This window comes from Barbus barbus (genome assembly GCF_936440315.1).
Source record: "Barbus barbus genome assembly, chromosome: 48".
NCBI lineage: Eukaryota > Metazoa > Chordata > Actinopteri > Cypriniformes > Cyprinidae > Barbus > Barbus barbus.
Genome location: NC_136726.1, coordinates 10999494 through 11014418, shown reverse-complemented (window position 1 = coordinate 11014418; position 14925 = coordinate 10999494). Strand labels below are relative to the sequence as shown.

The 14925-nt window shown below is 39.9% G+C and overlaps 1 protein-coding gene across 2 annotated transcripts; it reads right to left on the bottom strand.

The window, feature by feature from the left end:
• Positions 1-332: 332 nt before the first annotated feature.
• Positions 333-14900, bottom strand: LOC306866704 (bromodomain-containing protein 1-like). 2 transcript variants are annotated; one of them, XR_013783958.1, is made up of 13 exons: positions 14541-14900; positions 10302-11666; positions 10057-10213; positions 9839-9970; positions 9554-9682; positions 7758-8070; positions 7380-7640; positions 6450-6923; positions 6238-6367; positions 6007-6137; positions 3883-4037; positions 1966-2078; positions 333-1713 (listed from the first exon to the last, which is right to left on the bottom strand). XR_013783958.1 is itself a non-coding variant. In XM_079411987.1 (12 exons), the coding sequence occupies exons 2-12, from the start codon at positions 11645-11647 to the stop codon at positions 1699-1701; spliced, it is 3243 nt and encodes a 1080-aa protein (XP_079268113.1). In that variant the 5' UTR covers positions 11648-11666; positions 14541-14900; the 3' UTR covers positions 333-1698. The 2 variants fall into 2 exon arrangements, 1 of the variants encoding a protein (XP_079268113.1); XM_079411987.1 differs by lacking the exon at positions 1966-2078.
• Between the last annotated feature and the right edge of the window lie 25 nt (positions 14901-14925).

Sequence of the window (14925 nt, the reverse complement as noted above, 5' to 3'; positions counted from 1 at the left end):
CACATATACTGTATTAGAACTGCATCGCATATAATTAAATCATAGCGTTTGTGAATTCACAATTATGCTTAATTATGATTTTTAAAATGGGTTTAATGTATCATGCAGCCTTGGAAAACTGTCTAATAATGTGTTTGGAGTCACTAGTTGATCGGGACAATCAGGGATTCATTGTCTGTTAAAATATTCTGTTATTTTTCCGGTTAGATCCACTTAGTCAAAAGCAGACCATTTCTAAAAGAACATTAAAGTTTAGAAAAAAAAAATGAAAAAAAAAAAAAAACTATCAAAAAGACAAACAGAACCATTTGTAATTTTTTTGTGTTTATTTTCAGTGTACTTAAAAAATACTGGATCTCGCCAGCACTTACTACCATTGGCTATAATGTGATCCTCCCAGAGAAAAGAAACAAGAGTACCGGTCAATACAAGACATTCATACAAAGTGTTTTTATCCCAGAATGCTACCCAGAATCCATACTGGAGAGAGACAGTTAAACAGTCACAACAGATGGCTATGATTAAAACACCCACACACAAAGCAAAAATAGGCAAACACAGCTTCCACCAAAATATGCCTACTCTGAATATAAAGTTTTGCATACTTTTCTTTGTCCTAATACAACACATTTGTACAGGCACATCTTTATTCAAACCTACAATACAGTTCCCGAGAGCACAGTAAAATAAAAAAGCAACAACTTGGGGGATTTTAATTTTTTTTTTTTTCATACTATCTGCCTGAAACATTCACACAAACCAATATGGAAAAAAAAGAGAGATAAACATTCCAAAATAAAAGAAGAAAAACTGGGCAGCAAAATTTTTGGTTTTGCATGAGTGATGCACTTCTGGCTTTCATCGCTACTGTTGTTTCCTCTTCTCCAAATGTTTTTATTTAATTTTTTTACCCACTCTAAAGTATTACATGTATATAATTTCTTAGCTTTATATAAATATTTACAAACATCACTTTGTTGTGTCCCATAAGAATATTTTTATATAAAAAAGTAGATAACATGTTAATGCCAAGGAGGAGAAGCTTGCACTGACATTACAATAACTTAACCGTTAAAAAACTGAAGAAAAACAACAAAAGTTTGATACAGTAAGTGCGACAGCCACTTCCAAAAGTCTCTAGCATGGAAAAATCAAGGCTTTGCACGTGATGTAGCACCAGATGGGTTCGCACCTCAGTGCGGTTGAGAAATTACCTTGGAATAGAAATCTTCCAGGAGGTTGTGTGCGGTAGAAACCAAAAAAATAATAAATTAGTGTTGGATAATTTAGGATGATGTTATATACAGCCAGAGTTAAACACGAGGCGTATCGTGGATGGTGATGAAAGTGTAAAGGAAAGTAGATGGCAGTGTGAGTTCACAGCAGTCTTGCAGCACATTACAGGAGAGTGAAGGCGCTCTCACATTCGTCCGTTGAGAAGCTCGCCGGCTCCTAACAGAATTGGGAAGAAGGGCCAGTCTGATACAGGAGCGTAGCGTCGGGTAAACCTGGGGTTTGATGAAACCCTCCAACATGGATCTCCGTTAATCTCCAGCGCCTAAGTCCTGGACGAGGCTCAAGTGGTTCATGGCACGGTTGAAGGCGCTTTGCACAGCTTTACGGATGCCTGACGTTCTGCCTTCCAACATTTTGCTTCGGTCTAATGTCTTGTCGATTCCGAATGGTACCATCTTGGATTTAGGAAGCCATTGCCTGATGGAGATTCAAGAGTACAGAGTTATTTTAAAATGGCACTGCAAAAGAGTGATGTTCTTCATCAGTATTTTAGTATTGTTTTCCAGTGCAAATATCTAAAGATTCTTAACTGAATACTAGGGATGCACGATATTATCGGACTGACATCAGAATCGGCCGATAATGGCTTTAAATGTAAATATCGGCATCTGCCCGATATGAAAATTTTTGCTGATATGCCTTGACGATAAGATGAATACATTTACTCACATGTGCTCAGGGTGTGCTAGTGATTAGATCATGTCAGCAGTGTGGCTCATTCTTGAAGCCAAGTTTTGTCTGAATGATGATTAGATTCACTGTTTTGGATCGCTGCATTTAATCTGTGAAAGCACTTGGCGTTTAGTGTGTGATAGAGTAAATAGTAATAGCATGAGCAGCGACAGCAGTGACAGCCTCCCCGGGGTCCTAATGCCCACTCAGTAAAGAGTTTTAATCTGTAGGGGGCGCTGTTGGCCTACTTCTAATTAAATTAAAAGTAAAATAGCCTAAACAAATAACATTTAGACTGTTTCTGATTAAATAAAGCAGTAATTGATGTCATAAAATAATGAGTGTGTTTTGATTTAAAGGGCAGAAGCTATAGCTTGCATCGAGGAAAAAAAAAAAACAAAAAAAAACATGACACTTGTAAATTAAACAATTTAATATATACTAATTTACTCAATGTATGTTTTATTTTTTAAACAAATAAAGCTCTAGAAGATTTTCAGAATTTTTACAACTCTTTTGCTTTAGACCATATACAAATGCTAAATCTTATAAATAAAATGTTAGGGTTAACAGCATCTTTCTGGGGGGAAAAAAATGCAACGATTGATATATAGCTTATTTATAGTTATTTTCAAAGCTTCAACGTGCTGTCAAAAAAAACCTTCATTATGGTTTAATTCTAACAAATAAGTTCTTAAAACTAACCAAAATTCAAAATATTTTGCTTCTGCACAGGAGAGAATTTCTGTTGTTTCCATACAAAAAGGAAATATATTGGTATCGCCCAAAATGATTTGAAAAATATTGGCAAAAATCCAACATCGTACATCCCTATTCAATACACAATTACTTGAGAAGCAAAATGACAAATTGATCACAACGAAGTTTGATTAAAAACAACATCTGCCAGTAGACTTAATTCAACTGACATTTAATTCAACAATTTATTAATTCCCTTAATTCAAATGTAAAACAAGTTTTCATTCCACACGGAGATATTGTTACTCTTGTTTTAAGCAAACTCACTTCATTTGGTTTAGCTTTTCAGAAAACAAAGTCTTCATTTTGCACCTTAAGTAAATGTATTTTGATTTAAGGATGCTTAGCTATGCGTGTTGAAAAATTCTAAGAAAGAAAATCTTTAGCATTTAACATTTAATGCCATAACTTTGCCAATTTAAGACTTTCTGCTTTAAGATGTTTTGAATGCCTTAATTTGTTTAAAGGTGAATAAAGACTCATTAAAAACCTGCAGAAACCCTGTTAATATTTTTACTTTTAAAATGTTTAAAATCACATTGTCATTGTACTAAAGCCACAACTACAAAAAAAAACCATCACATTCTATAATTAACTAAATATTCAACATTAATTAATTTTACAAATAAAATCAATATAGTTATTTAAAATAAATATAGGTTGTTTTATTTGCTACAAAAATAAACATTGTGCTATACACAAATTCCATTAGAAATGTAATGGTATTTTTAAAAGGTTAAAAAACACAAATGAAAAAAGCACTGATATCATAATCTACTAAATATCTTATTTTAAATATAGTAATAGTATATCTCTGTATGTAAATTATACTACTTTTAGAGTGAATGTTTAAGGGAATGTTAACAGAAAAATATTTGATTTAATAAGTTGAATAATTATTTAATATTTTGTTTAATAAGACTAAAACAAAAATATAAATTTCCATACGTGTTAAAATAACATTAAGTTACCTTACATTATATTACATAGCTTACATAATTAACAACTTAACATGTTACGTTTAAATACCTTAAAAATACTTTGCAAAAAAATTCAAATCACAACTGCCCCAAGACCACTGATGTCAGACACATGAACACATTTCGTTGTAATTGTGGAAATTTCAAAAGTTTCTTTGAATGCAAGACTTCTCACCAGTTGCGTTTGCTGTCGAAGAAGCGGACGAGGAAGAGTTTCTCCTTGGACCTGAACTGCATCAGCTCTCCGACCCTGAGCACGTCCCGTGGAGGGGTGGGTATGTACTCGTCGTTGAGATGGCAACCCGCCCGAGACATCTGAGGATCTATGATCTACATGTGGGCAGAGAGGCCGTCAACACAACAGTAACCTTCCAACGTGCATCTCGAAAGGCCTGGTAACCTGGTAACTCAGAGTGTGCCTGTGACTGCTAATGCATAAACTGTTGGAAATGGAAATGGTTGCCACAAAACACAGGAACGCACGCACACTTATGTTCACGCACACACACAAATGTATGCACATAGACATCCTGGTTGTATCACCTGGCAATAATGTTATGGTTGACTGTTGGCCACAGAGGAGGCTGATGCATGAAATAATGAAGAGGAAGAGAAGGAGAACCAGTCTCTGACGGCATGCACACATGCACACTCACCAAGGCAGGATAGGAAGGATATCCACTAAGTTTGGCCCAAACTAGTTTAAGGGGCTCCAGATTTAGTGGTGAAGTGTTAGCAGGCATCCAAATATTGCTGCTGTCAATCTCTATGAAAGTAGGAATAATGGAAAGTTATGAGGGGTTCACCGTAAAAAATGGCGCAGAACACCTCAAGAGCCACGGCAGTATTTAGCCAATCGGAAATCTGCAGCAGTGGGCCATTGCTTTAACGGAAGCATGCCGAGCCATTCACCAGACACTTATGCCTCTAATGCCACTTCCAAAGACAAATTTATTTATTTCAATTAAAAGAAATGTAAGAAATGTGCTGAAAATGGTTTTGGTTTGGTCTGGAAAGGTCAAACATGTCATGTGACTTTCGAGCCCACTCATACTCTGACATGCTTGCGAGTCAGAATGCAGAAGTAAGCTTTGTATTTGTGGGAAAGCGTGTGGCAGGCCAAAAGATTTCACTCGGCATATTAATGGAAATCAATCAAGGAAATCGTTTCGAAAATACTGTTTGGGATGAATTTACTTTTAAAGGGTTAGTTCATAAAAAATATTCAAATTCTATCATCATTTACACACCCTCACATAGTTCAAAGGTCGCAATTTACTTTTATTAAACAAGGCTAAATTGATTCTTCCTGCTTTTTTTCTATGTAAGAACAGGGAGTGTCAAGTTCCAAAAATGGGTGACACATGAGCTTTCGTGAGTTTCCTCTGAATTTATAAAATAGATTTGGGCAAAGAACTTGCCAACATTTAAGCCTCTGCTCACTGAAAAATGTTGCCCTCTGCTATAGCATTATAAAAAAAAAAAATAAAAAAAAAAAAATTCGCATTATTGGCAAAATCTGATTATGTAGATTAAAATAAATACAGATATTGCAAAAAAAAAAAACTATTTTGAATTAATCGTAGTGAAAAATCTAAAATTGTGACAGCCCTAGTTTCATTCTATGAAAAGTTCACAGCAGAATGATAACAACAGAGGAACAATATCTTTGGAATCACTTTCAGCTGAGCGATAAAAACACTGACAGCCAATCAGAATCCATCTGACTTTATAGAGCTCAACCATTTAAAGCTGCAGACAACAAACCTGCAGTCCACACTTGGAATAAAAAGTTTCTGTGCAATGGTTTGGATGCTAATCTGACTGTAATATTTATTGTGAGCTTGTATCACTATACAGTTTCACTGAATAGACAAGAAAGGCACAAATAAATATTTCACATCTTACTGAGGTAAAAAAAATTATAATTTGGAATGACATGAGGCTGAATAAATGACAATTTTTATTTTCAGATGAACTGTCCCTTTAAGTGCCGTGTTAAAGAGCAAACGTAAGCAGCAACTACCCAGGACAGGATAAGCCGTGATGATTATTAAAACATGAGGGTTTCACACATGCAGACACTACGGCAGTACGCAGCGGTCTTTGTGTTAGACAAAGCCATGAAGAGCAGGTCAGTGGCAAAGCAAGCAGAAGGAAGGACAGAGAGCTTCCACAGAGCTGACGGGACACCAATGCAGCTGCCAGAACGGGTCTGACCCATTTCTCTGAACTGAAGGATGGGGCTGGTGTAAAATCTCTGATACCCACTTACGGCTGCAAAAAGCTGGAGGCTCACCTGCTGCCAGCTTGTTGGCTTTGGAAATGTTCCCTGGTTCCACGCAATTGACCAGTTCTTTTTTATCGTCCGTCGTGTTTCGTCTCGCCATCGCCTGCTTCCGTTTCCCGCTCTTTGCGTGACTGACATCACTGAAAGACAGGGATTAAATTCATCACAACTAATAAAGCCTGAAAAAAAAAAAAAAAAAAAACTGTATACTAAATGTCTTTTCAATGTACTCGTTCTCACCTCGTGTTTTCCTGTATGCTCCCGCTTCCACTGGAGGAAATGCTGGACTCTGAAGCACAGCGGCGACGAGGCTCTGACAGTCGATTCACAGTTAGCCCTTTCTTTGGCTCAGAAAAGCCATTAGACAAGCCTGTAAGTACAAAACAATGTCTATTTTATGCCCAGGGATGGAATGAAACTGTTTCTTGAAATCAAAAGAGAAAGCTGTTTACCAGTATCCAAGCGTTTGATCGGACACTCATCCTCGTCACCCAGACTGTCGCCGCTAGCACTGCGCGTCCTCTTCCTGTGCTGAAGCAGGGTTTCCAGGCGAGGGATGACCACGGACAGGAACGTCTTAGTGCCCAGCTGAGGGCAGTCAATTGAGGATTCACTTGTGTTCGGCGGCTTCTGCGGACTCTTTGACTTTCGAAATAGCACAGCCGTTCGCCGGTTGACCATATTCGCTGGTTCGGTAAGAGTGGAGGTAGCGACCATAACGTTATTTTCAGAGGGCATAATGTCAGAAGAGAGACCATTTAAAAGTGAGGTAGAGTATGTCTCCCTGTCAAATTTGACCTTTTTCGGGCACTTTTCAGGGCAGGGCTCTATGGGTTTCAGTGTCGGAGGTTCACAGGGACTGTCTGAGTTTTTCAGGAGGGGCCCAGAGTCTGAAGGCTCAAGTTTTGGAGGTAATGACTTGTCACCTGTAATGAGAGCTCAAATATTTAATAAAAACCCATTTTAAAGAGTATCACAATTCTTAGAGGAAGCTTTGACCAGCTATTAATGAAGAGAATTAAAATATGCCTTCACATCAAAAAGTTTTATTTTTCCATTTAAACCTTTTTAAATGTATTTTTTTATTAATTTTTTTTTAAAATAATTTATAAGAACATTCAAAGTTATTATGCTATTAATATAAATCCCATCATTTACATTGTGGAAATTAAATATTAAAAAAAAAAAAAAAACATTGACAATATATAAAAATTTAAATGGATGTATTCAAATAATTATTTTTTTTATAAACATGTAATAATAACACTAATAATAAGAGGTCTCAAATTTTGGACCCCATAGTTTATACTGCTAAAATTATGTGTTAAATTAAGTGGTTTCAGCTACTGTGAGCCAACAAAAAAAATCCCAACGTGATTCACCTTCTTCCTCAGTGGTTTGTGGGAGAATAAGAGGTGTTTTCTCCTCTTCCTTGGGATTATTCTGCTCCAATGAAGGGGGCTCCGTTTTGTGACTCGTTTCCATTCGCACATCACCAATGGTCTTTTTGAGCAGCTTGAGCCGTTTGCTCCGGGAAGGGCTTGACTTCATGGCAGTGGTTAAATCCAGCATCTCCAACAGCTTATTCAATTGTTCCTCCTTAGACATGTGCTCGCGATTGGCTGGGTTTAACAGTCGGTCAACTGGAACAAACGCAGAATAAAATCCATAATGGTTCACCAACAAACTAAAATCTGTGATTTTCAATTTTAAGTAGTCTAAAACCTAACAGAGAGGAGAAATGTAGCATATGTCCTTACCATCATCCCAGGTCAATGCTGGAGGTGGCTCTATCTTAGGAGGCTCAGCGAGATGCATTCCACTGGCGAAGTCAAAGCCTATCCATTCGGCGTCCCGCCGAGTCTTCCTGAGGATCGCTCCACCGTGATCTCGAAGACGCACAGCAGCGCGGTAGAAAAAGGTGTCCTTGGCATTGTACTTCATGCAGTTGTTGATAATGAGGTTGAAGTCATCCTCAAACTCATCCAGGCTCTTATACCCATGGGCGTCGATGCGCTTTCTCACTGTGGAGAAGTCCATAGGGTGCTTGATGTGATCTAGATAATCAGGAACCTGTACATAAGACAGAAAATCAAGCATGGAATAAAACTAGGAATTACACGTACACTAAAACAGTTTGGTTTTTAAACACTGATGCCAAAGACAAATGATGGCAATGTTGCGGGTGAAAAAAATTTAACATCAAGAATCTTCATATTATAAAAAAATTAGTGCTGTCAATCGATTAAACAAAATTAACCAATTAATCACACATTTTTCTAAAATTAATCGTGATTAATCACGCTTAACCCCACCTAACATTCAAGTTTTTAAATAAACAATCTCCAAATGTACAATGTACAAACAACATAAAGACAGTATATTTTAAATATTTCTTTAATGGTATCTTTTTTATGATTGAAGGCCAGCATCACTGATATCAATACTACTGATGTCTCTATAAAAATTGCCCCCTGAATATTTAACCATTGACTGTAGCCATTCAGCATTCAGTATAATTGAGAGCTATCAATTTTAACATTTATTAGACTTAACGTCTAATTTAAGTGAACTTAAAACAATCTTCATATGAACCCATTATAATAAATGACATATTTAGCTAGCTGTGCCCTTCAGCAGAAATATACAGAAAATGAATACTTGCCAAACATTAAATTCTAAATTAAATATAGATGAACCCCTTAAAACTATAAAAGTTATTGATTTGCTCTTTTTTCTTTTGTTCTTGGATTAATAGACATCACAGCAGATGGTTATTAACTTATTTGCCTGCTATTGCTTTAAAGGCTGCTGCTGCTGAAGGTGATGGGGATCTGACATGCATCTTATTTTCTCACAAATCTCTTTACATTTTCTGACTCACTTCAGGTCTGAAAGTCTCAACTAATGAGCGGATGAGTTGAATTGGGTATTTTAGATGAGGGAGACAGTGCTGGGGTGCCTCAGGACAGTTTTTAAAACCATTTCAGAGACATGTACTTAAACGTGATGCATATATAACATAGGCTATTGCATGCATGCACACAGTTTAAGGCAGCTTTAATCGCCTTTTTGGTAACTGCATGCCTTAACTGACGGCATAACTACGACATTGCATGCACGTAGTTTCTTTCGCTGTATGATATGAAATGATATAGGCTACAGCGCGCACCGGCACCTATGTGCGTGTATTTGAAGAGTGCGCGCTACGAGCACAGTATCTTTTACGCGCTTGTTTGACTCGCGTCTGGCGTGGAGGCGACGTATATAGAGCACGTGTCTGAAACTTCTCCCGTTTGATGTGGTCATAAAGACATTCTGCATCTAAGTAAACGCAATCCTTTGCAAGAAAAAAAGAGACAGAGGCAGCAGTTGCGAATGGGGTGGCCAACCCTAGCCCCGCCCCTGCGTTAATTGCATTAAATATTTTTAACGCGTTAATCTGAAAATAATTAATAGAATGCGTTAACGCGCTAATTTTGACACCACTAAAAAAAAATAAAAAAAAATAAATGATAAGGTCAGCATGACTAACACAGGAATGAGACAGACATACCTCTGTGACGCTGACAGGCTGGGCAAAGATTTTAGCCTGGTCTTTCTCCTGCAGCTGATCCAGCACTGCTCGCAGCAGGACAGGGAACGGAGTGAGCTGCATCTCCAAAACCGACTGCTGCAACTTCATCTGCATGTGGTAAGGATTACATTAATTTTAGCAAAACACACTTTTCATGTAGCTGCATACATTAGCTGCACACAAAAGTACCAGTACTACGAGCAAGTTTAAACATTTCTTTCTTTCTCTTCCACCTGATGTCACACATCACGATGACCATCGTACCTCCTCTCTCTTTAGCTTCTCCCTCTTGCGGATGAGCTCCAGCAGCAAGCGAGCGCGCTCCAGGTCATGCCGTAAACGATGCCAGTCCTTTAACTGCTTCGTCAGAGCTTGACGGTCCTCAACAAATGGCGCCTGTCATTCATAAACACAAATCCTTGCTCAAAATTCATATGCATATGACTTGGGTTGTCAGTCATTGCGGTCTGAGAAAGTCTCACCTGTTCTGGTTCTTTTTGCGTTTGTATAGCAGTCTGCAGGCGCCTTATTAGTGGGACGCCATTCCTCGACTGCCTCTTGAGCATCCAGTAACTGAGAACCCGCTCCACGAACACCTTCTTCTTCTGTACAGAAACTTGATTGAGAATAGTGTTGAAACTGTAAAGACAGAGGGAATCACAGAGTGTCAAAACCATTCAAAACAATAAGGATTCAGAAAATCTTTGCAGAAAAATATTTACCCTACCTTTTAGGTGTAATACTAGGCCCGGAAACTGTCGGAACCACTGCAACGGGCTCCGATTCGGGCTTTTTGTTCTTTTTCTTCTGGCATCCCTTTGCTCTATCCCTGTGAGCAGCCTTCTGACTTAAACCGTTCTTGGGTTTGGAGTCCTCGTATATAGTGAGGGGTCTTCTCACACAACCGTTAGGTGTATGAGAGCAACAGTACGCCGTTTTCTTTACAGAGAACGTAGTAGCTCCTGATTCGGTGACCTCTTTGATGGGCTCCATCTTCATGTAGAGGCCGGCTTTCTGAGCACAGCTCACATGGAAAGCCGTGTAACAGTTGGCCTTGCTGCACTGAATGCAAGCGCCCACTCCTTTCTTCTTGCACAGGTAACAGGTGAGTTTCCAGCGAGCTGGAGGAATGTTCGCCACACCGTCGATGGGTTCGATGAAAACCGTATTGGTAAAACCGACTTCGGGGACCCAGATGGCGCAGACCACGTGCCCCCAGCGATCGTCATCCGTTCTCTTAAGCGCGCCACCTTTATTCGGACAGAATATGCACTCAGCGAGCTGGGAGGGAAAATTTAAGCAGTGGCGGCAAAGCCAGCGGCCCTCTGGGATGTGGGGGACACCGTAACACTCCTGATGCACGGCGAGATTGCACATGTCGCAGAACAAAATCGCGTTACTGTTCTGGCATTCGCCATCCATGCAGATGCAGCACACGGCATCCTCGTCGATAAGCGGTTGGGGGTCTCCTTGGCCCTGGCTCTCGAAGAAAGACTCCTTCTCGAAGCGGTCCATGAGGAACTCAAAGACGTTCTGAGAGACCTGGCTGCAGCCGTCTGTCTTCCTCTTCTCGTTGATCAGCTCGAGCCATGCATAGTCTTCCTCATCCATGTCGTATTCGACCTCCTCGTCAAGCTCGTCCAGCGTCTTCTCCATGTAGGTGTAGTATGTTGACGGCCTCCGCGGCACCGCCGGGAGGTTGTACTCAACCGTTCGGATCTTTGGCTCTGGTAGCCTGCCCTGAGCTGGCAAACCCTGCACAGTCGTCAATGCGGCGCTCTTCTTCTGCTGGTTGTTTTTGAGCCGCACCGAGCGCACGAGGACCTGCTGCGGCTTCTCCGTGTTCTCCTTGTTGCTGGTGCACTCGCTGATCTCCTGAGCTAAAGGGTCATCGCTGTCGATGACATCCAGTTTGTCGTAAATGCTGAGCCGGTGCACACGGCCGTCGATTTCCAGCTCGACCATACGTTGAGCCTCGGCATACGTCAAGGTCTCACGGTTACGTGAGGGTTTGATGGGTGAGGGAGGCCTCTGCGGGGTGGCGACACGATTATGTCGAACCTTCTTCCTCATTTTGAATGCCACAGAGGAACTAAAGTAAAAAAAATGCACACGTCAACTTTCAAAACCACAGTCAAAGCCATAATCTGTATCCCATACAGATTATATTTAATTTCTGGATTGAAGTGCAAATACAGATACTATAAATCAATCAAGCAACACTGTAGACATCCATTTACATCAGGAGTGTTAACTATAGCAATAACCATAGCATTCACACCAACAGACAATAATGACCTGTTTATTATAAGCAAAGACTATAGAATACCCAAGACATGTCACTCGTATTGTTTTGAATAGGGAAAAATGCAACTCTCAATATGGCTGCTCAATCGAATGAAAGAGCCAATCGCTAATCGGGAAAGTCAGCACGTCACTGCAGCTGCCGTTAGAAGTCCCGGTTGCTATAGAAACATTCAGCACTCTGAGACGCACGCTCAGGACTGCGCATGCGTACTGGCTGATGTAGCCTGAGAAAGAAGCTTTTTATAACGCTATTTGAGTGATATGAGTGAGAGAGAGCACCGCTGGTGCGTCCAGTTTTGTGTGAACAAAACTGGATGCTCTCCCTCTCGGACATTACAAGTGCACGTTATGCAGTGTGAACAGTGGGCACCGACCGGTAGAAACATAAATCTCCACTTATTCGGACGAAACAAAACCTTGTCAGAGCCACAATGCGGCGCAGAAGTGTGCAGTGTGTGTGCTTGCTGCGCGTCTACATTTGAAATAACGAACCTGAGTGCGCAAAAGATGCGATGTGAACGGCTATTTTTTCGTGTGGGGCTCTGTTTTTATGATGAGAGGAAAGGAAAGGTTGAGAAAGCACTCCAGGTAAATTTTGAAATGTACCAGGTTTTTTTACATTTACATTTATGCATTTAGCAGATGCTTTTATCCAAAGCGACTTACATTGCATTCAAGTTACAGTTTTTACATTTTTTATCAGCTCTTGCTTTCCCTGGGAATCGAACCCATGGCCTTGCTAGCGCCATGCTCTACTATTTTAATTAATTAATTAATATATTATATTATAATTATATATATATTAATTTATATATATGCGCATTGCAAAGAACTTCCTTTGGACAACTTTAAAGGTGAGTTTCTCAATATTTAGTTTTTTTGCACCCTCAAATTAGATATTGTCCAATCCTAACAAACCATACATCAATGGAAAACTTATTTATTCAGCTTTCAGATTTTGTATATATCTCAATTTCGAAAAATTGACACTTAAGACTGGTTTTGTGGTCCAGGGTCACATTTGAATTTCCTTTCTGTGAACAAATTAAGCCCGTCACAAAAATGAACTGAAACTCAGCATATATAGGCTGTGTTACACATCGCACAGTTTTTTTGCCCTTGTTTATCTGTTAACTAAATCAAATATATTTCAAGAATTTATTCCTTGTATGTACTGCAGATTATATAATGTAAAATAATATTTAGTATTACTACTGTTCAAAATAAATTAAAAGAAACCGAGCATAGTAGATTTGTTGTTTTTTCCCTGTTGTACCGAAATCGTATCAAACCGTGACCCCCGAACCGAGGTACGTACCAAACCGTGACATATGTGCTGAAACAGGGGTTTCATGACACTTTAAGCACCCGCTGCAATTGACCATTCGCAGGGAGTTAAATTGATAGGCGATCTGACCAATCATAATGCCAAGTCTGCCATTTTTGTCCAACAAACAAAACAGGAGAGTAGATTAAGATCAGTGGACTTTTTCTGCGGTTAAAACAAGATACCTTCTGATGTTCATTCATGTTTATTTCATGCTATAACTAGTAGAGAGGAAGAGTGGATCGGTTCACATGCCGCTTGAACTGAGGCACTACAGTGATTTGTCATCCCTCCCACGAACCGTAAGCCAGAGATCAGATGTTTTGACAATATCTCAGGCTATTGTCGATACATGAACATCATCTTTCAATGCACCTCAGCACAGGGAAGTTATTTTGTCCGCTACCCCATGCCCAGATTGCCCACGGTGCATTTTTCACTGCGTGAGAACATGATGTGTGGCATGTGAGCAGCATGGCTTGTCGGACATAGCAACAGTAACTAAGGGGGTGGGTATTTTCGAAGTACCAAATCTGTCTTCTGCCACTTTAAATACTCTCTCAGTGGTTTGGATTCTCATTGGCTGTCAATTTTATTATCGTTTGTCAGCTGGGGAAAACCCTTCTGCAAGCGATTTGCACCTTTTTGTTTTTATCGTTACACTTGCGTAGTGAATTTCTTAAAGAACTATTTTTAAAACTTTCTAGTTGATGTCCTTGGTGTATGTACAGGCATAACCGCAAGCAAACATCCCCTCTGGTAGCCATAGCAACCTAAACCCAAGTTGGCATGGAAACAGAAAAAAGCGCGTGCGTTTGTATTTTTGACAATATATGCCGTTTCGCCATCTGACGTAGTTACTTGTTTGATTAAAATGTAAAAATGAAATCAATAGCACAACAATATAGAACGTGCTTGACAATTTGAGTGTTTAATTTATTATTTTTATTTAAACCCATAACTGACTTTTTAAGCTACACAATCTGACACATTAACCCATTTAACTAAGCAATTGGCGTTTACCAGATAAGCCATTGTTTACATCCAGAGTTTTGTTTGTTTGAGGGGAGCAGGGCAGAACAAGGCCAAACACACTGGACTGGAAAGAAAACACACACAAACTGAGCAGCAAGGACACAAACTGGATCCGGCGGCCTGCTGGCGGCTGTGCTAGCGAGCTAATGCTGTTTGGAAACACGGTAACGTTACCGACATTACTGCAAACATGGCGTCAAACAAAACAAAACACGCGCTGTAAAACGTGAATGCAAACGCCCTTTAAAGCCGCAAATGTATAAATTAACCCCCAGAGACACTGCGGTTCGTTCTTACCTTCGCAGTCGACGTTCAAAGAAGCTTTAAAGGCAGTACGGCCGAGCTAATGCAGCAGCGCTGTGGCCTACTGAACAGCAGTAGGTTTAATCCGTGCACGAGCCGCGCTACCGTCCACCAGCCGCTTCTCCGTTGTATTCCAAGGGCAATATGAGGTATCCGTAACGGTCTGCCGGATCCAAAAATAAGCATTTAAAAGCCGGAGTTACACGCTCAAGATAACAGCAGCTTGGCCATACTATCGCGCCTGTTTTCAGTCGTAATTGGGCTGGCCGTTTGTGCACTATGCTAGCAGGCTAGCTCGCTTCTCTTCCCCCCCACAACAATGCGGCTGCAGCTCTCCATCGCCTTACGCACTGCGTCATCACGTACGCGCTACGTCACT

Coding starts and splice junctions, on each gene's coding strand:
- LOC306866704 (XM_079411987.1), bottom strand. CDS start 11,647: ATGAGGAAGAAGGTTCGACATAATCGTGTCGCCACCCCGCAGAGGCCT. Junction 8,071..9,553: donor AGCCTGTCAGCGTCACAGAG/GTATGTCTGTCT, acceptor TCTTATGTACAG/GTTCCTGATTATCTAGATCA. Junction 6,138..6,237: donor AGCATACAGGAAAACACGAG/GTGAGAACGAGT, acceptor CCTGTCTTTCAG/TGATGTCAGTCACGCAAAGA.